This window comes from Rhipicephalus microplus, chromosome X (assembly GCF_043290135.1).
Source record: "Rhipicephalus microplus isolate Deutch F79 chromosome X, USDA_Rmic, whole genome shotgun sequence".
NCBI classification, from domain to species: domain Eukaryota; kingdom Metazoa; phylum Arthropoda; class Arachnida; order Ixodida; family Ixodidae; genus Rhipicephalus; species Rhipicephalus microplus.
Window position 1 is genome coordinate 75139908 of NC_134710.1, and position 17641 is coordinate 75157548.

Below are 17641 nucleotides of genomic sequence, written 5' to 3' on the forward strand. Positions count from 1 at the left end.
TTTGTTTACCCCTGCCATGTCTCCCTGCTTAGCTTCCAGCACTTTCGTCAGGACGAGAGAAGAGAGAGTGCGATTGCAGCGTGTGACAAATCTTCGTATCTCCGTTCGTACTGCGCGGATTCTTAAATTTTTTGCGGCGTTGAATTTGTGAGGCAATCCGCTTTTCCCATTAATTATTTCCATGATTACTCAAAAATTGTTTCAGGGCCCCTTTAAGCTACAATTAATGCATGAATGGAAGGGCTGATAGTGATAAATCAATGAATTCCCACTTTCTGCCATCACTCGGCCAGAAACTGTGAACTCTGATAAAAAAAAAACTCAACAGACACAGATAGCCCCCTAGTACATCTCACCAATTGCTCTGGGTCGAGGTGACAGCAGCACGAAAGCCACTTCGCTCGCCGGAGCGGCCATGTTAATTCCCTTATGCCAGCACTTCGTAGAGTTATGTGAAATCAGTTAGCGGCCAGCCTTACTTTGTATGACATAAAAATTTGATGCTATTGCATTCACTCTCTATGTATTCAGGCAAAGCTGCGACTTTTTTATACTTTCCACGACGTCTTCTGCACCAGGGGATCATATTTATTTATTTATTTACAAAATGCTAGAGTCCCAAGTTATGGGCCATATACAGGTGTGGTACCAAAAGCACTAGTAGCAACAGTAAAATCGCGCCCCGCCACAGTGGTCAGGTGGCTAAGATACTCGGCTGCTGACCCGCACGTCGCGGGATCGAATCCCGGCTGTGGCGGCTGCATTTTCGACGGAGCCGAAAATGCTGCAGGCCCGTGTGCTCAGATTTGGGTGCGCGTTAAAGAACCCCAGGTGGTCGAAATTTCCGGAGCCCTCCACTATCCGTTTGTCCGTCCGTCCGTCCATCCGTATGTATGTATGTATGTATGTATGTATGTATGTATGTATGTATGTATGTATGTATGTATGTATGTATGTATGTATGTATGTATGTATGTATGTATGTATGTCCGCACCAGCTGGGCGAGTCATCGAATTAGGCAGTCACGTACCACGAGCTAGGAAGGACAAGCCCACGGCTTTAGAAGCTTCGCCCCCTAACAAAAAAAAAAAAAACATGTGCGCGAATAATAACACACGCACCTGCGGCTCCATGCGCGCGAGCTCGCGTTCACTTCGTCTTTGTGGTTCACGTGATATTTTTTCCAGCTCTATTAAAGTACTTCGCGCCGGCTTTTCGACACGTGACCCGTATCATGAAACATGTAACGTCTTGATAATCTGGGCGCAGCCTCTGTTTATACAATCGCTGCGCGCGAAAGGCCTACCGTGGAGATAACCTACCCTCGAAACATGCCCCGTTTCGAAAGCAGCCTCCTGCCTGCCGTCCCTTCAGTCGAGTTTCAGCTTTCGAGTGCTACTTCCAGGGCCTCCAGAGCGGCCGTGCCCAGGCGGCGAGAAGGGGAGGATGTGTGGACGTCTGCAAAACATCACCACGCTCGGCCAAATGCGCGCGGTGCGCAAAGAAGCTAACATACAAAAACAAAAAAGCGCCACGGAGCCAGAAATACGGTCAAGGCGGCACCGTCCGACGCGTCCACCATTGGCATGTTGTAACTGCGTAAAGACCCATTTCATTTTTTTTTTTTCATTCTCGCCGTCCTCTATTATTGGCTCGACCAGCATACGGCAAGAAACGAAGGAAAGATAAATGTCTCTCGCTGGTCAAATACAGCGGAGCACGTCGTCCATCAGCGTGCCAGGGGGGAAAAGAGAAACAGAAGCAAAGCCGTCGAGGCCGGCCGATGGCACGTATACGCCGGCATATGCGGATTCAGGGGCCATCTCGAGTGGCGCTTTGCGTTGCCGGTTGCCGCCTCGGCGCGCGCGTCATGCGCATGCGCAGTGACCTGAACTGTCTCGCCAAACCGCCAATCTGTTCGAATGCGCTTTGTTATGGAGGCGTTTTTATATATTTATATGGGTGTGCGTATATAAATATTAGAAATTTCGAGTGCGTGTACGATAACGAGAAATACAAGTCCCCCCCCCCCCCCCCCACAAAACTAAGCTTCTTTTGTCGTCGTTTTTTGACTGCATATCATTTTCGGCTGAGCGCTGACGTCAAGATATTCGATAAAATTAGTCGGAACGCTCAAGTTGGCCAGCTAAAAATAGCGACACAAACGTGCAGCTGTACGGCATTACGTCAGAAAAATCCATGAAAATTATTTTTATAATAACTGCTAGGGTTTAACGCATATCCCAAACCACGATGTAATTAGGAGGTGCACACCGTAGTGGAAGGCCACATAACTATGAAACCAACGTGACGGATCTGACCATTCTTTCTCTCTTTTTTTTCCTTTTTTTGCGAAGGAAGGCTATGTATGTGATTGATTGATATGTAAAGTTTCACGTACCGAAACCACCATATGATTATGAGAGACGCCGTAGTGGAGAACTCCGGAAATTTCGACCACCTGGGGTTCTTTAACGTCCACCCAAATCCAAGCACACGGGCCCTACAACATTTCCGCCTCCATCGATCGAAGTGCAGCCGGGATTGGATCCCGCGACCTGCGAGTCAGCAGCCGAGTACCTTAGCCACTAGACAACCGCGGCGGGCAAGGCTATGAATGTGGGCGGAGCTTTTATTTATTCTTAGGTCGTAAAGCATCATAGCCAAGTTGTGGAATATTCCTCTCGAAATTCTGAATGCACGAGAGCCAACAACACTTATTGGAGTCTCGAGGGAGAGACGATCGAGTATTAACAATGAAATGCCTCGAATGATTCTGCTGCACGTAAAATGAGTTGTTGCGCAGAGGCAACAAATTCTGGAGAAAAGACACGGAACAAATAGTTTCTGCTCAATATTTCCCGCTAATTCAATAAAAATGTGAATTTTCAATATGTTCGCAATGTATTCACAACGCAAATATTGTTCCCAGGCGTGGGCTACTGCAAACGAAGTAAACTGTTATTTAATATTTGTATTGGCTACTGATGTTTCCCGTTGGAAACGGTAAAAAAATGAAACGAAATGAAGGGTTTGCATTTCGCTAGACCATAAACGAATTTCTAGTCACCAGCTAGTCACCAGATGATGACTGGCCGTTCTTCCCTCTATACACCTCCCCTCTTTATCATCCCGCTATATCACCATATCTTTATGGTCCCCGAGATACATATTTAATGATAAATTCATCTAGTGTTCTCGGTGAGCTACACGATACATCCAGTTTATATTACCTGAAAGTAAGTCTACTGTTATCAGATATCGCCAATAATAACATTTCCGGCAGGTAATTATGCGAGCAATAATGATTATGCATGTATATTTAAGGAACCACTTGGTAATATCTTTCCACCGTCCGGGAATTGTGGTAAATTAAATCACCGAGTTAATTGCGGCGGAGAAGACAGCTGCAATATTGGCGATGCAAAGAAAGAACGCAAGGCGAACTTTTTAACGTGAATAATGTAGCCTTATCGTCTTGGAAAGATATTCAAAAGTTCACAAGCAATACGAGTGTAAGATTGGTGGCTTTCGGGGGGATGCTGCATATCGTAATCTAAAGCTATATGCCCGTGCGAAATACGCCCTGGCGGTTAGCAATAACGAGTGCATGCGGTGTGATAAGCTCTTTCATTCATATAGATATCAATAGTACCCCAATCGAGAAAAAAAAAAAGAAGTTGCGTACACTATAGTAATGTTACACCCGCAAAGGCGGTCAAGTATAGTTATAAAACTCGACTGCTGATCCGCAAGAGCGGGATCGGATCCCGGCCGCATTTACGGTGGAGGCGAAAATTCTAAGGCCGCCCACGTGCTTAGATTTATGTGCACGTTAAAGAACCCCGGGCGGACAAAATTTCCAGAGCCTTCCACAACGGCATCTTTTATATATAATCATATGGTGCATTGTTTTTCTTATTTTCGGAAGTGAAACCCCAACAATTATTATTAACAACAATAAAGTAGAGCCACACGGCAAAAATGTCATGACTAACTGCACCACCTTTGATTAAGTGCGTACTCAAATGTTGCGAAGAAATGCAGGTATACATTTATAAGCACTATGGAAAAATTAAACAGTCAAGCGTGAATACATCCTTGCTTTACATTTCTAGGGTCTATTTCAAGAACGCGGGATTTTCTAAAAAAAAAAAACGGATAATATACTGTTCTGCCTCCAGTGCATTTTATGCGGAGCACCGAAATAACGATATAGACATAAACACGGTAAACATGTAGCTCCTTTTCGTGCACCTATAGGACTGCTCAGCCTGATTTCCGTCAAAAACGAAGTCCGAATGCATAATATAGACACGAAATACGGAAATCAATGTTCAATAAGGCTGTCGCAAACAGGCAGTTTAAAGCCGTGGGTGGCTTCTTTCCTTTCCTCCGCTATAGACACACAATCGTACCAAATACGAATTAAGTCAGCCCTTTAAAGTAGTTATTAATTTTCTATTACTTCAATGCCACAACATAAGGGCGCCAAACAATCACGGATATGTAGCACAAGCCTGCCGACAATAAAATCATACTGCCCATGAAAAGCACATTCTTCGACGGCAGTTTCATGACCAAGTGGAAGCGCTATTAAGCATTGCAACGTAGGCGCGCTGGATTACGTGACACAACAGAAGAAGCGCGCCAAAGACGCGCAATCACGAATTCTGACGACGAAGGCATTTCTCCATAGCAACCTTCACTAGAATCCAAGTCACTCTTACACTGCACGTTTTGAAACACGTGGCGGTGTTCCACGATGTCAACGTGACAGCTTTACGATATTTGCCCCTTCCATAACATTCAAGCGTCCTTGCCTAAAGGAAAGTGGTGAGAGGTGAGACCACCTGAAAATGCTACATAGATGGTGCTGGCACTAGTCTCGGTGTGTATATACGAGCGATCGAGGCCTACGATAAGATAAAGAAAAAGTGAGACTGTGGCCTGACGGGGTTACGGGCTGCCACACCGGAGGACCGGATAAATATTCCTTCATGTCAGACACGTGATCACTGTTTTTTCTCTATTCCGCAACGTAGAGCAGCACCGTTGGGAAAGAGGCTCATACTCCTCGCAGGCGAACTAAATTCCTTTTACGGAAACATATTCAGTCAGAAAGATATTTTTTTCTGATAATGCGATATATGAACTGTGGCCCCGTTTTTGTGGGCGCTCAAAGAGAGCTCGGAAAAAGCTGACCCCTTCCTTCCATTTGCTGAACGGAGAACATTTAGCTTTCTTGTGCGCGCGACCTTTATACTTCAGTGCACTTGTAAGTTCAGGGGAAACCCATGTTTAGGTGTATTTTGCTGTATAAACCGCAAAATGCTCAACTTCGTCATCGACATTTTGTTTGTCAGTAACATGTGACCCATCAACGGTTGGCAACTAATGATAAAAGCCCATGCAGTCACCTCTCTTGAAAGCAAATCTTGGAGAATGGTTAAAATGACTGCTGTAGCTCGTAGTGTCGGCACATACAAATAATCTTACACTAAGTGGTGGGTGGATTTGTCAGGACGAACAAGAGAGATGTCGGAGCGTGAAACTTGAGCGGGTTGATCGTTTGACAGACAGAGGTCCAAGACGTTGTCTTTGCAATTGACGACTGTGTTATGTTGCAGTAGAGAATTAAACGCCAGAAAATCAGAGAGCAGGTTGCACTTTTTTTCGATGAAGTGATTATAATGAGAAAAAGGTAAGCGTGCTCCAGTCAGCTGCAGGAACACTGAAGTCACCCAGAACAATAATTCTGTGCTCACTATGGGTCGAAATCACACGTTCAATGGATGACATGACATCGCGAAACAAGGCAGGGGAAATGCTGGGTACTAAGCATCCAGTCAACACTTTTTCTCGGCGCTCTAGGCTGAAACAATCGTATGCCTAACCAACAGATCCCTCAAACCTATATTCTTTAATGATAATGATAATAATAATAATAATAATAATAATAATAATAATAATAATAATAATAATAATAATAATAATAATAATAATAAACTGTCATTCGTTACGAACAGTTGGATAGCATCTATTCCACGGGCCTTCCTCCATTTTTCGTGCGTCCGCAGAACTGATTCATCAATAAATGATAAGAGCTTGCGGGTCAACTTAAGTTCACCGGGTCCACACTTGATGGGTTCAGGCTTTCAGGGCGAGTACACCGTCCCGACGAAGCTGTGTACGTCAGTCTTCTTGGACCAGGTTGCTCGAAGTTGCGTTTGACAGCAGGGCTGCCACATTATATATATATATATATATATATATATATATATATATATATATATATATATATATATATATATATATATATATATATATATATATAAGGGAAAGAAGTGTATATACCTAAGGGCTCGTTTTTCCGTGTTTTAACACAATATTAATGAGATCAAACAGACAGTAATGCCAAGGAATTAAGAATATCATAGTTGAAACCAGAGTTAAGAATATAGTTGAAATCAAGAACAAGAAATTGACATGGGCCGGGCATTCAGCATGTAGGCAGGATAACCACTGGTCATTAAGGGTAGCTAGCTGACTGAATTTCCAGGGAAGGCAAACGCAAGAAAGGAAGACAGAGAGATAGGTGGGCCGATGAGATTAAAAAGTTCGCAAGTATAACGCGGCAGCAGAAAGCACAGGACCAAGTTGATTGGCTGATGATGGAAGAGGCCTTTGCAGTGGGCGTAGTCAGGATGATGATGATGATGATGGTGATATTCCGCGTAAGTACCACCATGGATTATTAAAGCAATAATTATTTCGTAAACAAACGATTGGAGATGTTTTCACACTTTCATATTGTTTTCACACTTCCGTTTTTCACGCAATTCTTTTCGCACTTTTATATTTACAAAAAAAAAACAGAAATTCTTTCGTAACTGAGGAAGTATGAAAAGTGCTTCTATAATTCTGACTGCACAATAGTGAGGCCTGAATGACACTTGGAGTGGGACACGCTTGATTTTTGTCACATGGCCTTTTTAACAGGGAGTTATTTTCCAGCCATAGGACGGAGAAGCGAAGCGTACTTGAAAAAGTTCGGCTATTAATAGATTTCGAACAAGATGTATGAAACGTTTGCGAAGTCAGGTCGTATATATGCCAGCATCGCAAAACAGAGGACTAACAAAGGGAGTGCGAACTCCTGTATTCAGCTATTGTCCCATTTGATTTATGAAACTGACATACATATGCGAAGCTTTCCTATTGTTGAGTTGTGCTCGGCTATTGTGAGAGTTTCTTTGTTTTTGATTATTGCTTTTTCCACCCACGCGAATGTGAGACAACGGAAAGAAGAATGGTGAACGGAGGTGGCCGAACAACCGTCACAATCAAGCCAGCCATACAAAGGAGCGGCTGAGAAGGCCGCATATATATAGCTCTGCACTGGAGAGCATGATGCCAAATCTTTGTGACAGTGACTGGATTCAAGCGTGGGGTTTTCGCCTTCCTTTCAATGAACATCTACTGAAGCTGCCCTATGGTTCGTGCAGCTGACGCAGGGAACTCACTGGAAGCTGCCGCAGCACAGCCACATACAGCTTGAGAATAAAAAAAAAAAAAAGTTTGCACAGTACGTCTCGCGATCGTCAAGAAGCAGCCAGTCGCAACGCCGCAAGCGAACAGTGATTATCTGCAAGTCTGTGATATCGCACAAGTTGAAAGAAAAATGATAACAATGGCCGCCGCTCAGATGGGCTTCTTCTTCTTTGCACCTTGAGCAATCTATAGGGGAGCCTATTTTATTTTCGCCCCATCGCGGGTCAGCAGCCCTTGGTCACTAGACCACCGCGGCAGGGAATTTCCAGAGCCCTCCACTACGACATCCCTCATAATAATATTACAGTTTAGGAATGTTAAACACAAGCTATTATTATTATTATTATTATTATTATTATTATTATTATTTATAGGGCTTGTTTGCTTTTACTGCGCGCTGTACCCGAGAAAACAATTTCCTCCTTTTCTTCTATTGTACGACGTAAAACTAGGCAGACAAGCGAAAGCGGTCCTTGCACCTCAGTCGAGTTAAATGAAAAACGAAAACGGATACGCACTACACGGTAAACACAGGGAATAAGCGGTCAAACGGGGTACTTGGGACGGATTAACAATTTTTGCTGACCAAATGCGGCTGCGAAGCACCCTCCCCCCCCCCTTTTTTTTCTTTTCTTTCTTTCAGCCTCCCCCCCCCCCCCCCCCCAAAGATTGTCACGCGAGCTTTCCGGCGGTATGGCGTAACCAAGATAGCGCAGAGCCTGCGCGCAGCAGCGTTCAGCTCAGATAGCCTGAGTAGCTCAGTATCAGCATCGCCTGGATTGGGACCCTCAATTTCGACGATTAATATCTTAAACTACGTGTGTCTCTTGAGATAAAAAAAAAATCGTATGCCATAAACTGTCACGTTCTGTAACTTTAAAGTATAAACAGCTGACCTACGGCTAATCATTCAGTATTTAATTAACGAGTCCTTACTGATTGCTAATTTCGGTGAGACTATAGGTGCAGCGAAATATTTCCGCCTCGGCCTAGGGTTCACGTGCGAAGACTACAGAGGACTGACAGTCGTAACATTTTTATTTTTTAAAAAATGCTGTATTGGCCTATAAAGCGTAGTGGATAGGGTCACTAAGCAGCAAAACGATATTTCGCGTATTAGTAAATTTCACAGCATCGAAAACACCACTCTTAACCGCGAGATGACGTTTGGTAAAGGAGAAAACGCACGAAAAAAGAAAATGCGGCTGGAGACGCCACCTTGAGATTCCCGCAGCAAACACCGTGACGTCATAGATTTTGAAGGTGTCTGCTGGGCCCTATGTAGCTTCTAATCGATAAAAATGAAGTAGATAGTCACCTGTGGCTGCCATAGACCTAGCATACGAGGCTTCAGAGAATGTCTTCGAACCAATGTCGTGGAAACACGAAAACTAAATTTTGAAATTTTCGACGTCATGCGTAGATATTTCGGCGCAAAATTAAAAAAAAAAATAGAACTTCAACCTTGATTCTCTCCACTATTAATCAACTTTTGATAGTGAAACATGTGGCATTTTAGAGTTTTTAGAGTGGAGGTTGTCAATCTAAACAAAGTAAGCGTTTTTATTTAGCGTCCCGTTGAAATTTACAAAGTAGCGGTGCACGCTTGAAAAATGAGCTGTACCAACATTTATAGCACCGCCTTCGGAAAGAATTTCCCTTCTAATCACAGCTAAGCTCTGTCGGCCCTCTCCTGTCACTTTGTTGTCGCGAGGGAAGTTGCAATCCTGCCGACATCGGCGGGCGTTTTGTCGCTGGACTTAAATTAATAGTGGGCCATCTTGTATCGCGCACCGACATTCGAAGTTGACGAAGAGCGTTTCAAAAGCCGCGCGGAGTCCCTCTCACGCGCGTCCATCGAAACAAACCCGCTCCGGCGGCCGCCCACGTCTGCGAGAAATGAACGGCAATCGCCGACGGCCTTGACTGCGCCCTCGTTGCCGCCCTACGCAACCAAAGCCGAATGCGGGTACCCGACGGCATCCTTTCACGGGGCGCCGCTGCCAGCTTCGCCAGAAGATGGTGGCCGGCGAATCGCGTCATGCAAATGCCCCGTTACGGAGCGCCACGCGTCGCATAAGACGAATCAAATCAGACACCATACAGTACAGCGTCGGTAGGTGGCGTTTTCCTCCCACTAAAACGTGAGCGAAACTCGTCGGTCGAGCCACGCATCACGCGGACTGACACGTGCAGCACCGCGGGAGCATCGACCGACCGACGCAAAGGCCAGCAAAGGTCAGCGCCGTGCAACCTCTATACCCTCTCGCGAAGCAGCGTGGTTCTCAGCCCCGTGCCTGCGCCAGCGACTGAAAACTATAGCATATTCCGAACGCCATCGCTACATCATGTCATCCGCTGCAGCACTAAAGCGCGCTGCATTAACAGCGTGCCATTTCCAGACCCTTCGTGACACTAAACAAACAAACCACTTTGTCCGTTTCTAGAACGTCCCTTCACTCAACGCTTCACCCTCACATGAAAAAGCCGATGGTAGCGTCGTCTCTAGGCACGGCAAGCCACTGCATATGAGCGATATTCTGCCGCGATTCTTGAGAAGCGCAGCGTCATTTTCAGCCGAGCGGTGGCGCAGTGCTCAACTCTGTCAAGTGAAGGGTGGAAGTCGAGTCGAGGAGCGTTTGTGAATGCGGGGGTTAGTGTCAAACTGGGCACAGGGGTCTCCCAGCAAGCACCACGCGTGCTCGATCAAGTCTTCCGGGTCACGTGGATGTTGCCGCTGACCAACCACCTTATTGCACATCGCGGGAGCGCGCGCGGCGAATCAGTTCGCGTACAATGCGTTCCATCTTCCCTCGCACAAAAGAGACGACGCAATGGTACGCTGTAGTTAATGGGTGCCAGGGCCACCATTGGAAACGCCGACGCCACTATTGTCCGATGGTGAAAGCTGTGTCGCGTGACAGAGAGGTTCGCCGAAGTGATTTCAGACCACGGTTTAAGAGGTCAATTTTATTTCGACCGACCATCAACGTTGCTCCTCGTCGCTGAATAGCAGTGACTGTCTAATTGATTGATTGATATGTGGGGTTTAACGTCCCAAAACCACCATATGATTATGAGAGACGCCGTAGTGGAGGGCTCCGGAAATTTCGACCACCTGGGGTCCTTTAACGTGCACCCAAATCTGAGCACACGGGCCTACAACATTTCCGCCTCCATCGGAAATGCAGCCGCCACAGCCGGAATTCGAGCCCGCACCCTGCGGGTCAGCAGCCGAGTACCTTAGCCACCAGACCACCGCGGCGGGGCGGTGACTGTCTAAGTGACAGAAAAAAAAAACGATCCTGCTCGAATTCTATATATACTAAGTAAAATTCCGAGATAAATTGTTGTTTTCCTCGGGTAGGACTGCTCGTTTAGGATACAGCGACACGACTTGCGACCATGAAAAAGTAAGCTGATCACGTAACGTTTGCGAAGGTCCCTCCTTTAAATTTTGCACTTGGTCAGCATTCGAGCTGCAACCGGGTTGTACAGTTGGGGAATGATCGCGTTGACCCAATAAATAAAAATAGTATTTCACTTGTTTTTTTTAATTGCCACAGTAAATAAACAAAATTAACCATTGCATGACACAAACTGCAAACAAGAATACGTAAATTTCAGACTGCAAAACAAGATTTTCACGATTCCACCATCTAATTTCGTAGTTTGTAGGACTTTTTATCTTCGCAAAACTGGCTGGCCTTTTCAAAAGCATGAGGTTAAAGAACAGACGAGACGCTGGGCAACCACATTTTTACAACGGCGAGACGTGAGAAAAGTGGCGATACGCGCTCTAGCGTATAGAGGGGGGCTCTGGACCCGTTCTTTCGCGTGCGTCTAACCTGCTCCATCGGAACACGGCTGCCGGCTTTGATCTCGGGGTCAACCGCGAGCATGCGCTCCTTAGCATAGCGTCACAGCACCCTCGAGCGCCAGCTCCCCTCTCTCCGAACCCAGTATCGTGGTTCACCGGATCTGCTGATTCTGACAACGATATATATAAAAAAAGAGCATCAAGAACCGAATCCGCAACGCAATTCACGCGAGCTAGCACGACCTTCTTCGGGAACATTATCCCACCTTTTCCCCCCTTCTTTCCGACTTAAAGAATACGCGACGCTTTCACAGAAAACGGGGCTTACGGAGTCTGCACTCGGCTCACTAATTTTGACAAGTTCACTTTGGAGACCCTCCGTGGCAGGCGTGTTCACATTTACTCTTCGAGCTCATACATGCTTCACTTTGTCCTAATTATTAAGTCTCGTCGGGCGAACAGACTGACAAACAATGTTACGGAGAAGCAGCAACTCGCGGGATCCGGACCTACCACCTCGCGTGAGGAAAGCCGTTGAGGGGGAGACCCAGAGTACATACTTAAGGGGACTTTTTTAAGTACTGCCTGCTCAGAAACTAAAGAGCAGAATCAATTAACGAGTAAAGTGGGTAGACCCATCTCAAAGCATCGGTCTTCGTGAGCGAACTTCAGATGACTCGAGGCAACCGGCTTCTATTTGCACTTTTAATAATAATAATAATAATAATAATAATGGGCTAACCTCCCAGAACCCCGATATGATTATGAGGGACGCCGCAAGTGAGGTGGCCCGGCAATTTCGACCTTGATTTCGACCATCTGGCGTTCTTTAACCTGCACTAACATCTTAGAGTACACGGGCCTCTACCAGTTCGCCTCCGTCGAAAAGCGAGCCCCGCGGCCGGGACGGAACGTTCTGGTCGTAAGTCCGGTCCGAAGATCGAACTCAAAAAAAAAAAGGAAAAAAAAAAAAAACTTCACCGCACGGTTCGCGGTGAAGCGTTATAGGAAGTACATGAAGGTCGTTCCACTCGCAGCAGCGGCCGCGTTTCCTTGCGCTAGCGTTTCGTTGAGTTGGGGCAGGCTGGATGGTTAAGTTACGTCGTACAACACTCCAAGTGGTTTCTATCACATTCATCGGGCAGTTTTGGAATAGCGTACACCAAGAGAGAATTTGTAGCGGTCATGCGCGACTCCCATCACCTAACGGGAGACCGCAAAGAGATTGCGTACGGGGCATACGCAGTGGCGACAAACGTTAACGCAAAGCTTTGCGTACGCTATTCTAAAACTGCTTATCGCTTCGCCTGTGCGGCGAAGCTATTACTTTTTTTTTAATGTCACTTGTTCAAGTGATGCAGCGCGCCAAATCCTCCTGCAAACCAAGGCAGCTGTGGGATGATGCCGTACAATAGTGATAAGGCGAGGCATCGCTTCGGGGAGCGGCAACAGCGCGGGCGAAATGAGGCGCGGCTTTGTGTCGAGAACGCGTTTTCGTTATGGTGAACTTCCCTCATGTCTGGAACCATCGCTGCAAGAGAGATCAGCTAGCGGTTCCATCAACCTGTAAGATAAAGTGTATCGGCATCAGCAAGCTTCTGCACTTTGACTTATTGCGTGACTGCTGCAGATAGCACGTTCTTCTGGCCCAATAAATGCTTACTGCCTTCGATGCAGGTTTTTAATTGAGTAACACATTAAATGTTACTCTGCGGGCTGAAAATGGTGGTACCTATATACACAAACGCATTGCTTACTCCCCCGCGGCATTACTGAGTACGTTTTATTCACCGCGAATTTATATATTTGACTAACAAAGCATTGTCAGAAAACGCTGCCGATCGAGGATTCAGACACCATACGAGCCAAACACTATAGCGCAGCACGCGGTCTGGAATTTACAGTTAATTTTCAGTCAGACACAAATCGCTCTCTCTCCTCTCGACAACAGATGTCATAATCTATTGTGACCACCATAAATACAAATCCACGGCCAGTGGCTGTGCTTTGTGCATCGTGAGCTGCATAATTAGTGGAGCCACTGCAAGATGGCGCGGCGCACCCGCTCGCTCACGATCACACTGGAGGTAAGCCATGCGTTTGGCGAAAGATAAAAAAAAGTAAGTGCTGAAGGTCATGACGCGCGCGTAACGTAACTGCTTTTCCCCACGCCATCCCTTCCGGCTTAGCTTCCAAAGCTCGCCCAACGTAGTTGCTCAAATCTGTGTTAACCATATCATTCGCACACACATATGACATATTGCTACGACTTCACCGCGCTAGACAACGCCACAACCATTCCATAGTTCATAGCACGATGTTAGTTTCGTGAAGTGTGAAACACACTTTATGAAACTAACATCGCACAGTGCAAAAAGCTAAGTATATATCCATATTTTTTATAACTATTGCACAACAAATCACACAGTGCTGTCTTTGTGCACGTATGCAATCATTAAATTAAATAAACTGATTATCGAATTTATACAGATTAGGTGAATTGTAATAAAAACAAGATAATTGATTTACATCCTCAAAATAAAGAAAAGCTACATTCAGAGAAGTAACCATGCGTCGTACCAATAAGAACCTACTTGTCCCCACTATAACATTTTACCTCCAGGATCACGACTATCGATCAAAGATTCAAAAAAAAGTTACACACTGCATTACCGACACTGCCTAAAAAAGTTAACCAAGTTGACACCAGTAGAAAGAGACTATTAATATCTGTACTTACAGGTTTTATGAAAAAAAGCCGAGACAAGCAACTAGAGTCACTTATGCTACATGAGTAGCATAAATGATTTTGGAGGTGAACATTTTGACGCTTTCACCTGTCTGGTCGGGGAAATAGATCGAAACTTGATAGGAGCTTCCACCAATATATATATATATATATATATATATATATATATATATATATATATATATATATATATATATATATATATATATTGGCAACCCAATGTTCTCGAGAAGAAGCCTTTTCTTTTTTGCTTTTTACAACCGAGTAATTCTAGACGCAACGTCTGAAGTCACTTGCCGATCTCTGAGTTCGTGTGGTGCTTCATTTTATAGGCAACCAGTCAAAAAACTGGCACGGCCGCGACACTGGCTGATACATTTGGCTGCACTGATACTCAGCAAGTTTGCCTGGTCAAAAGAGTGAGTGCGCAAATGCTTTTACAGTTAATTGCACAATTCCCAAGTACTACATTCAAGTTTCCAGCAAGCAACCCGACAAACCAAAGCACGTGAAGAGCGAACCCATGCAGAGACACACCTCTCTGAAGACGTCCCCAAGCTTCTGGTAAAAGGTGCAAAAACACATCGCCTAGAAGGCCACCAACAGCAAAGCTAAGCAGCAGCTTAAGTGTACGGCATCCATCTGAAACAAATAATGCGAACGAAACCTCCTTAAAACTTTTTGTGGAGAAATCAGACATCATAGAAATCTAACCATGAGCACACACACACACACACACACACACACACACACACACACACACACACACACACACACACATATATATATATATATATATATATATATATATATATATATATATATATATATATATATATATATATATATATATATATATATATATATATCTGCCACTAGCCCCCCTCTAAAACACTGCCACGCGATATGTACTCGCAAACAAGCACTGTCAAACTACATAAACACAGCTTTGTGCAGGCTGCATTCTAGGTGAGAGGGTGAGGGCTTGCACATTGACGTTATCCACAAGGTTGAGCAAATAGCTCTTTAAGTAGGCGATAAATATTCCGCACAACGTCGAGAAGACGCAACCGCACTTCCGACTGCGCAGATGCTGTTTCTCAGACCTAGCCGTATCGCGCGGCACTTAACGGTGCCGGTCGATAAGCATCCATGTGCTCGTAAGCGTTAAGGCGAAGTGGAAAAAGAAAAAAAAAATCTTGTACTTCTAGAACTATTAGTTACACAACCCAGTCTTCTTCACAATTTCTTATTCTTTTTTTTTTTCTGCTTTCTTCCCTCTTCAAAGCTGGCACTTGCGAGTGGGAGATACCACCCAAACATGGCAATAAAAATCGTCATAGTGTGACAGGACTTTCACTCGAGACTAGTGCACTTTGAGCAACGGTTACGCGCAGACGTGGCGGGTTAACGTCAAGGATGTAGACTGCACTTACTGCGGTTCTGCTTGACACCAGTGTCAAGAGGCACGAGCAGAAGCGGGAACACACCGCTGAGGCCCACAACACATGCCGCCACTATGGAGAAGACCCACGTCTGGTAGGTGCGCACGTCCGGTGGGGCTCGTACAGACGAGCTGTGCTCGAGTGCGGGGCTCCATAGCTGCCACACTCGCAGAAGCGGTGTGCCTTCTACGAAGGAAACGTTCGACGATCGTTCGTCACCACACAGCGCATTGCCCGCGGCGGCCACGACACCGAGCCGTAGCAGCTGAGCGGCCAACGGCATGCTTTTCCAAGTGGTTTGGCGCCTGGCTTCAAAGGCAAGTCGAAGCACTCAGTTTCGCCGGAGCCATCGCGTTTTGTGTTCTACCGTACAACCGAGACACACAAAACTTATCTCCATCAGCGATGGAGGCACCGTAATCTGTCCCGGTGAAGTACACGACAGGAAGTGCTCACCGAAGAAGTTTTCAGGCCGCGACGAGATAGCACGGATTCTCGAGTGGGACTCCTTTGGCTGCCGCCGCTGATGGGCAACGTCAGGCGGTGGAGGGAAGAGGATGGAGAGTGCAGCGGCCGTCTTCCCACGCCAGCGAGACGGTGGAGGGGTGCGTCGCCGTACGCGTCGAGGCTGCCACACACGAGCCGAGTTAAACGCAGCGCGCTCGCGAGTCTGCCTCCTTCGTCGGGACACGCTGTGCTCGGGATCGCTGCGAGCATAGAGTTTCCTAAGATTAATTTAGGAGACTCTACGGCTACGAGAGTGCGCGACATGCGTCCAGCATCGCACCGCATCAGCAAAGTTTACAATGAGCTACGCGCAGCCTCCTGTCGAAGGCTCGCATCTTGAACTGAACGAAAAAAAAAAAATGAAACCAGTTTCGGTTTTGTTTTCTGCTCAGCGTTAAATGTATTTTTGTATTTATTATCAGTTTTGCTCACACGTACTAATTATTATTGCATAAATGTTGATTGTTCCAATAAGGCAAATTACCTCACAGCAGCAAGCATTGTTTTTTTTTTAATAGGCATAGATGGTCTGGTAACGTTGGCACAGCGCCAGAACTGCAAAAGCGCGCTACGTTTAAAATCTAGTTAGGGACCTTCAAAAGATAGTTTAGTCGAACGCTGAAAGCAGGGAGCCAGCATATGCCAGCCATCACGGTAGGGGCGTAGCCAGGGGGTGGCTCACAGGGCCGTGCATGCCCCCCCCCCCCCCCCGAATTTTCTTTTTTTTTTTTACACCGTGGCATAGAGAGCAGAAAATGGCCATTTTAAGGGGGTGCCCAGCCCAAAATAATAAAGCTAGGTTTCCCTCCCCCTCCCCCCGAAAAAAAAATTATGAGTACGGCCCTGCACATCACGACCTGAACCCAGCCTTCCGAATAATAAGAAAAAAATAAAAGAAAGAAAGAAAAGTGTAACACTTATATTGGAGGGGGAAGGGGCGGCGGGCATCTCCCAAAATAAAATCCTGCTTTCATACGCCTTCGACTGCAGTCACAACCTGGCCGCAAAAGGTGCATAGGCCATAAGTTTCTTTTTTGAAAACCTCAAACAAATTAGCGGTTAGGCGCGCGTCCATATATGCGCGCATTGACCCACTTCTTGCGCGCAACAGGGAGCTTCTGAAAAGAATAGGAGGAACCGTTCGAACGAACAAAGCCCATTGAACTACGAAGCTCTATAGAATCCTTAACTTAAGTCACCCAACCCGCGTGTTTTGTTCGCCCACTTGAAAAACTCTTCCGCATCTCAATTCTGTATAACCCTGTTAAGCGCGTAGAGTCCAAATTTGGCTGAATCGGCGAGCGCATTTCAAACAGGTACGAGTCTCAACCACTAATGTCAGCTTTTTTTCTCGTGCGCCTCTCCGTGCAGACTTCTGTCGATCTCATGTGGTGCGCGATAAATGGTCACGATCATGCAGTCGGTGCCTGATGCACCTCTAATCCACGGCCTCATTTTATTTTCACCAGTGCACCAACAACTCTTCACGTAACCTGAAAATATAGTATCACCTGTGACCTGCAGCAAAAAGAGAGGAAAGACACAAAGAACTCGATTTTTGAATA

The 17641-nt window shown here is 45.8% G+C and overlaps 1 protein-coding gene across 6 annotated transcripts in view; it reads right to left on the reverse strand.

Moving 5' to 3' along the window:
• Zip99C (Zinc transporter Zip99C) overlaps nucleotides 1–16345 on the reverse strand; it is a 55460-nt gene extending 39115 nt beyond the window's left edge. For all 6 annotated transcript variants that reach the window (XR_012886833.1, XM_037427023.2, XM_037427020.2 and 3 more), the window contains exons 1-2: nucleotides 15561–16345; nucleotides 14662–14766 (exon numbers count right to left, since the gene is read on the reverse strand). Coding sequence is in view for 5 of the 6 variants with exons in the window: in XM_037427023.2 (XP_037282920.2) it covers nucleotides 14662–14766; nucleotides 15561–15852 (397 nt within the window). In the remaining variant the exon portion in view is untranslated. The remainder of the gene's footprint in view (nucleotides 1–14661; nucleotides 14767–15560) is intronic.
• Between the last annotated feature and the right edge of the window lie 1296 nt (nucleotides 16346–17641).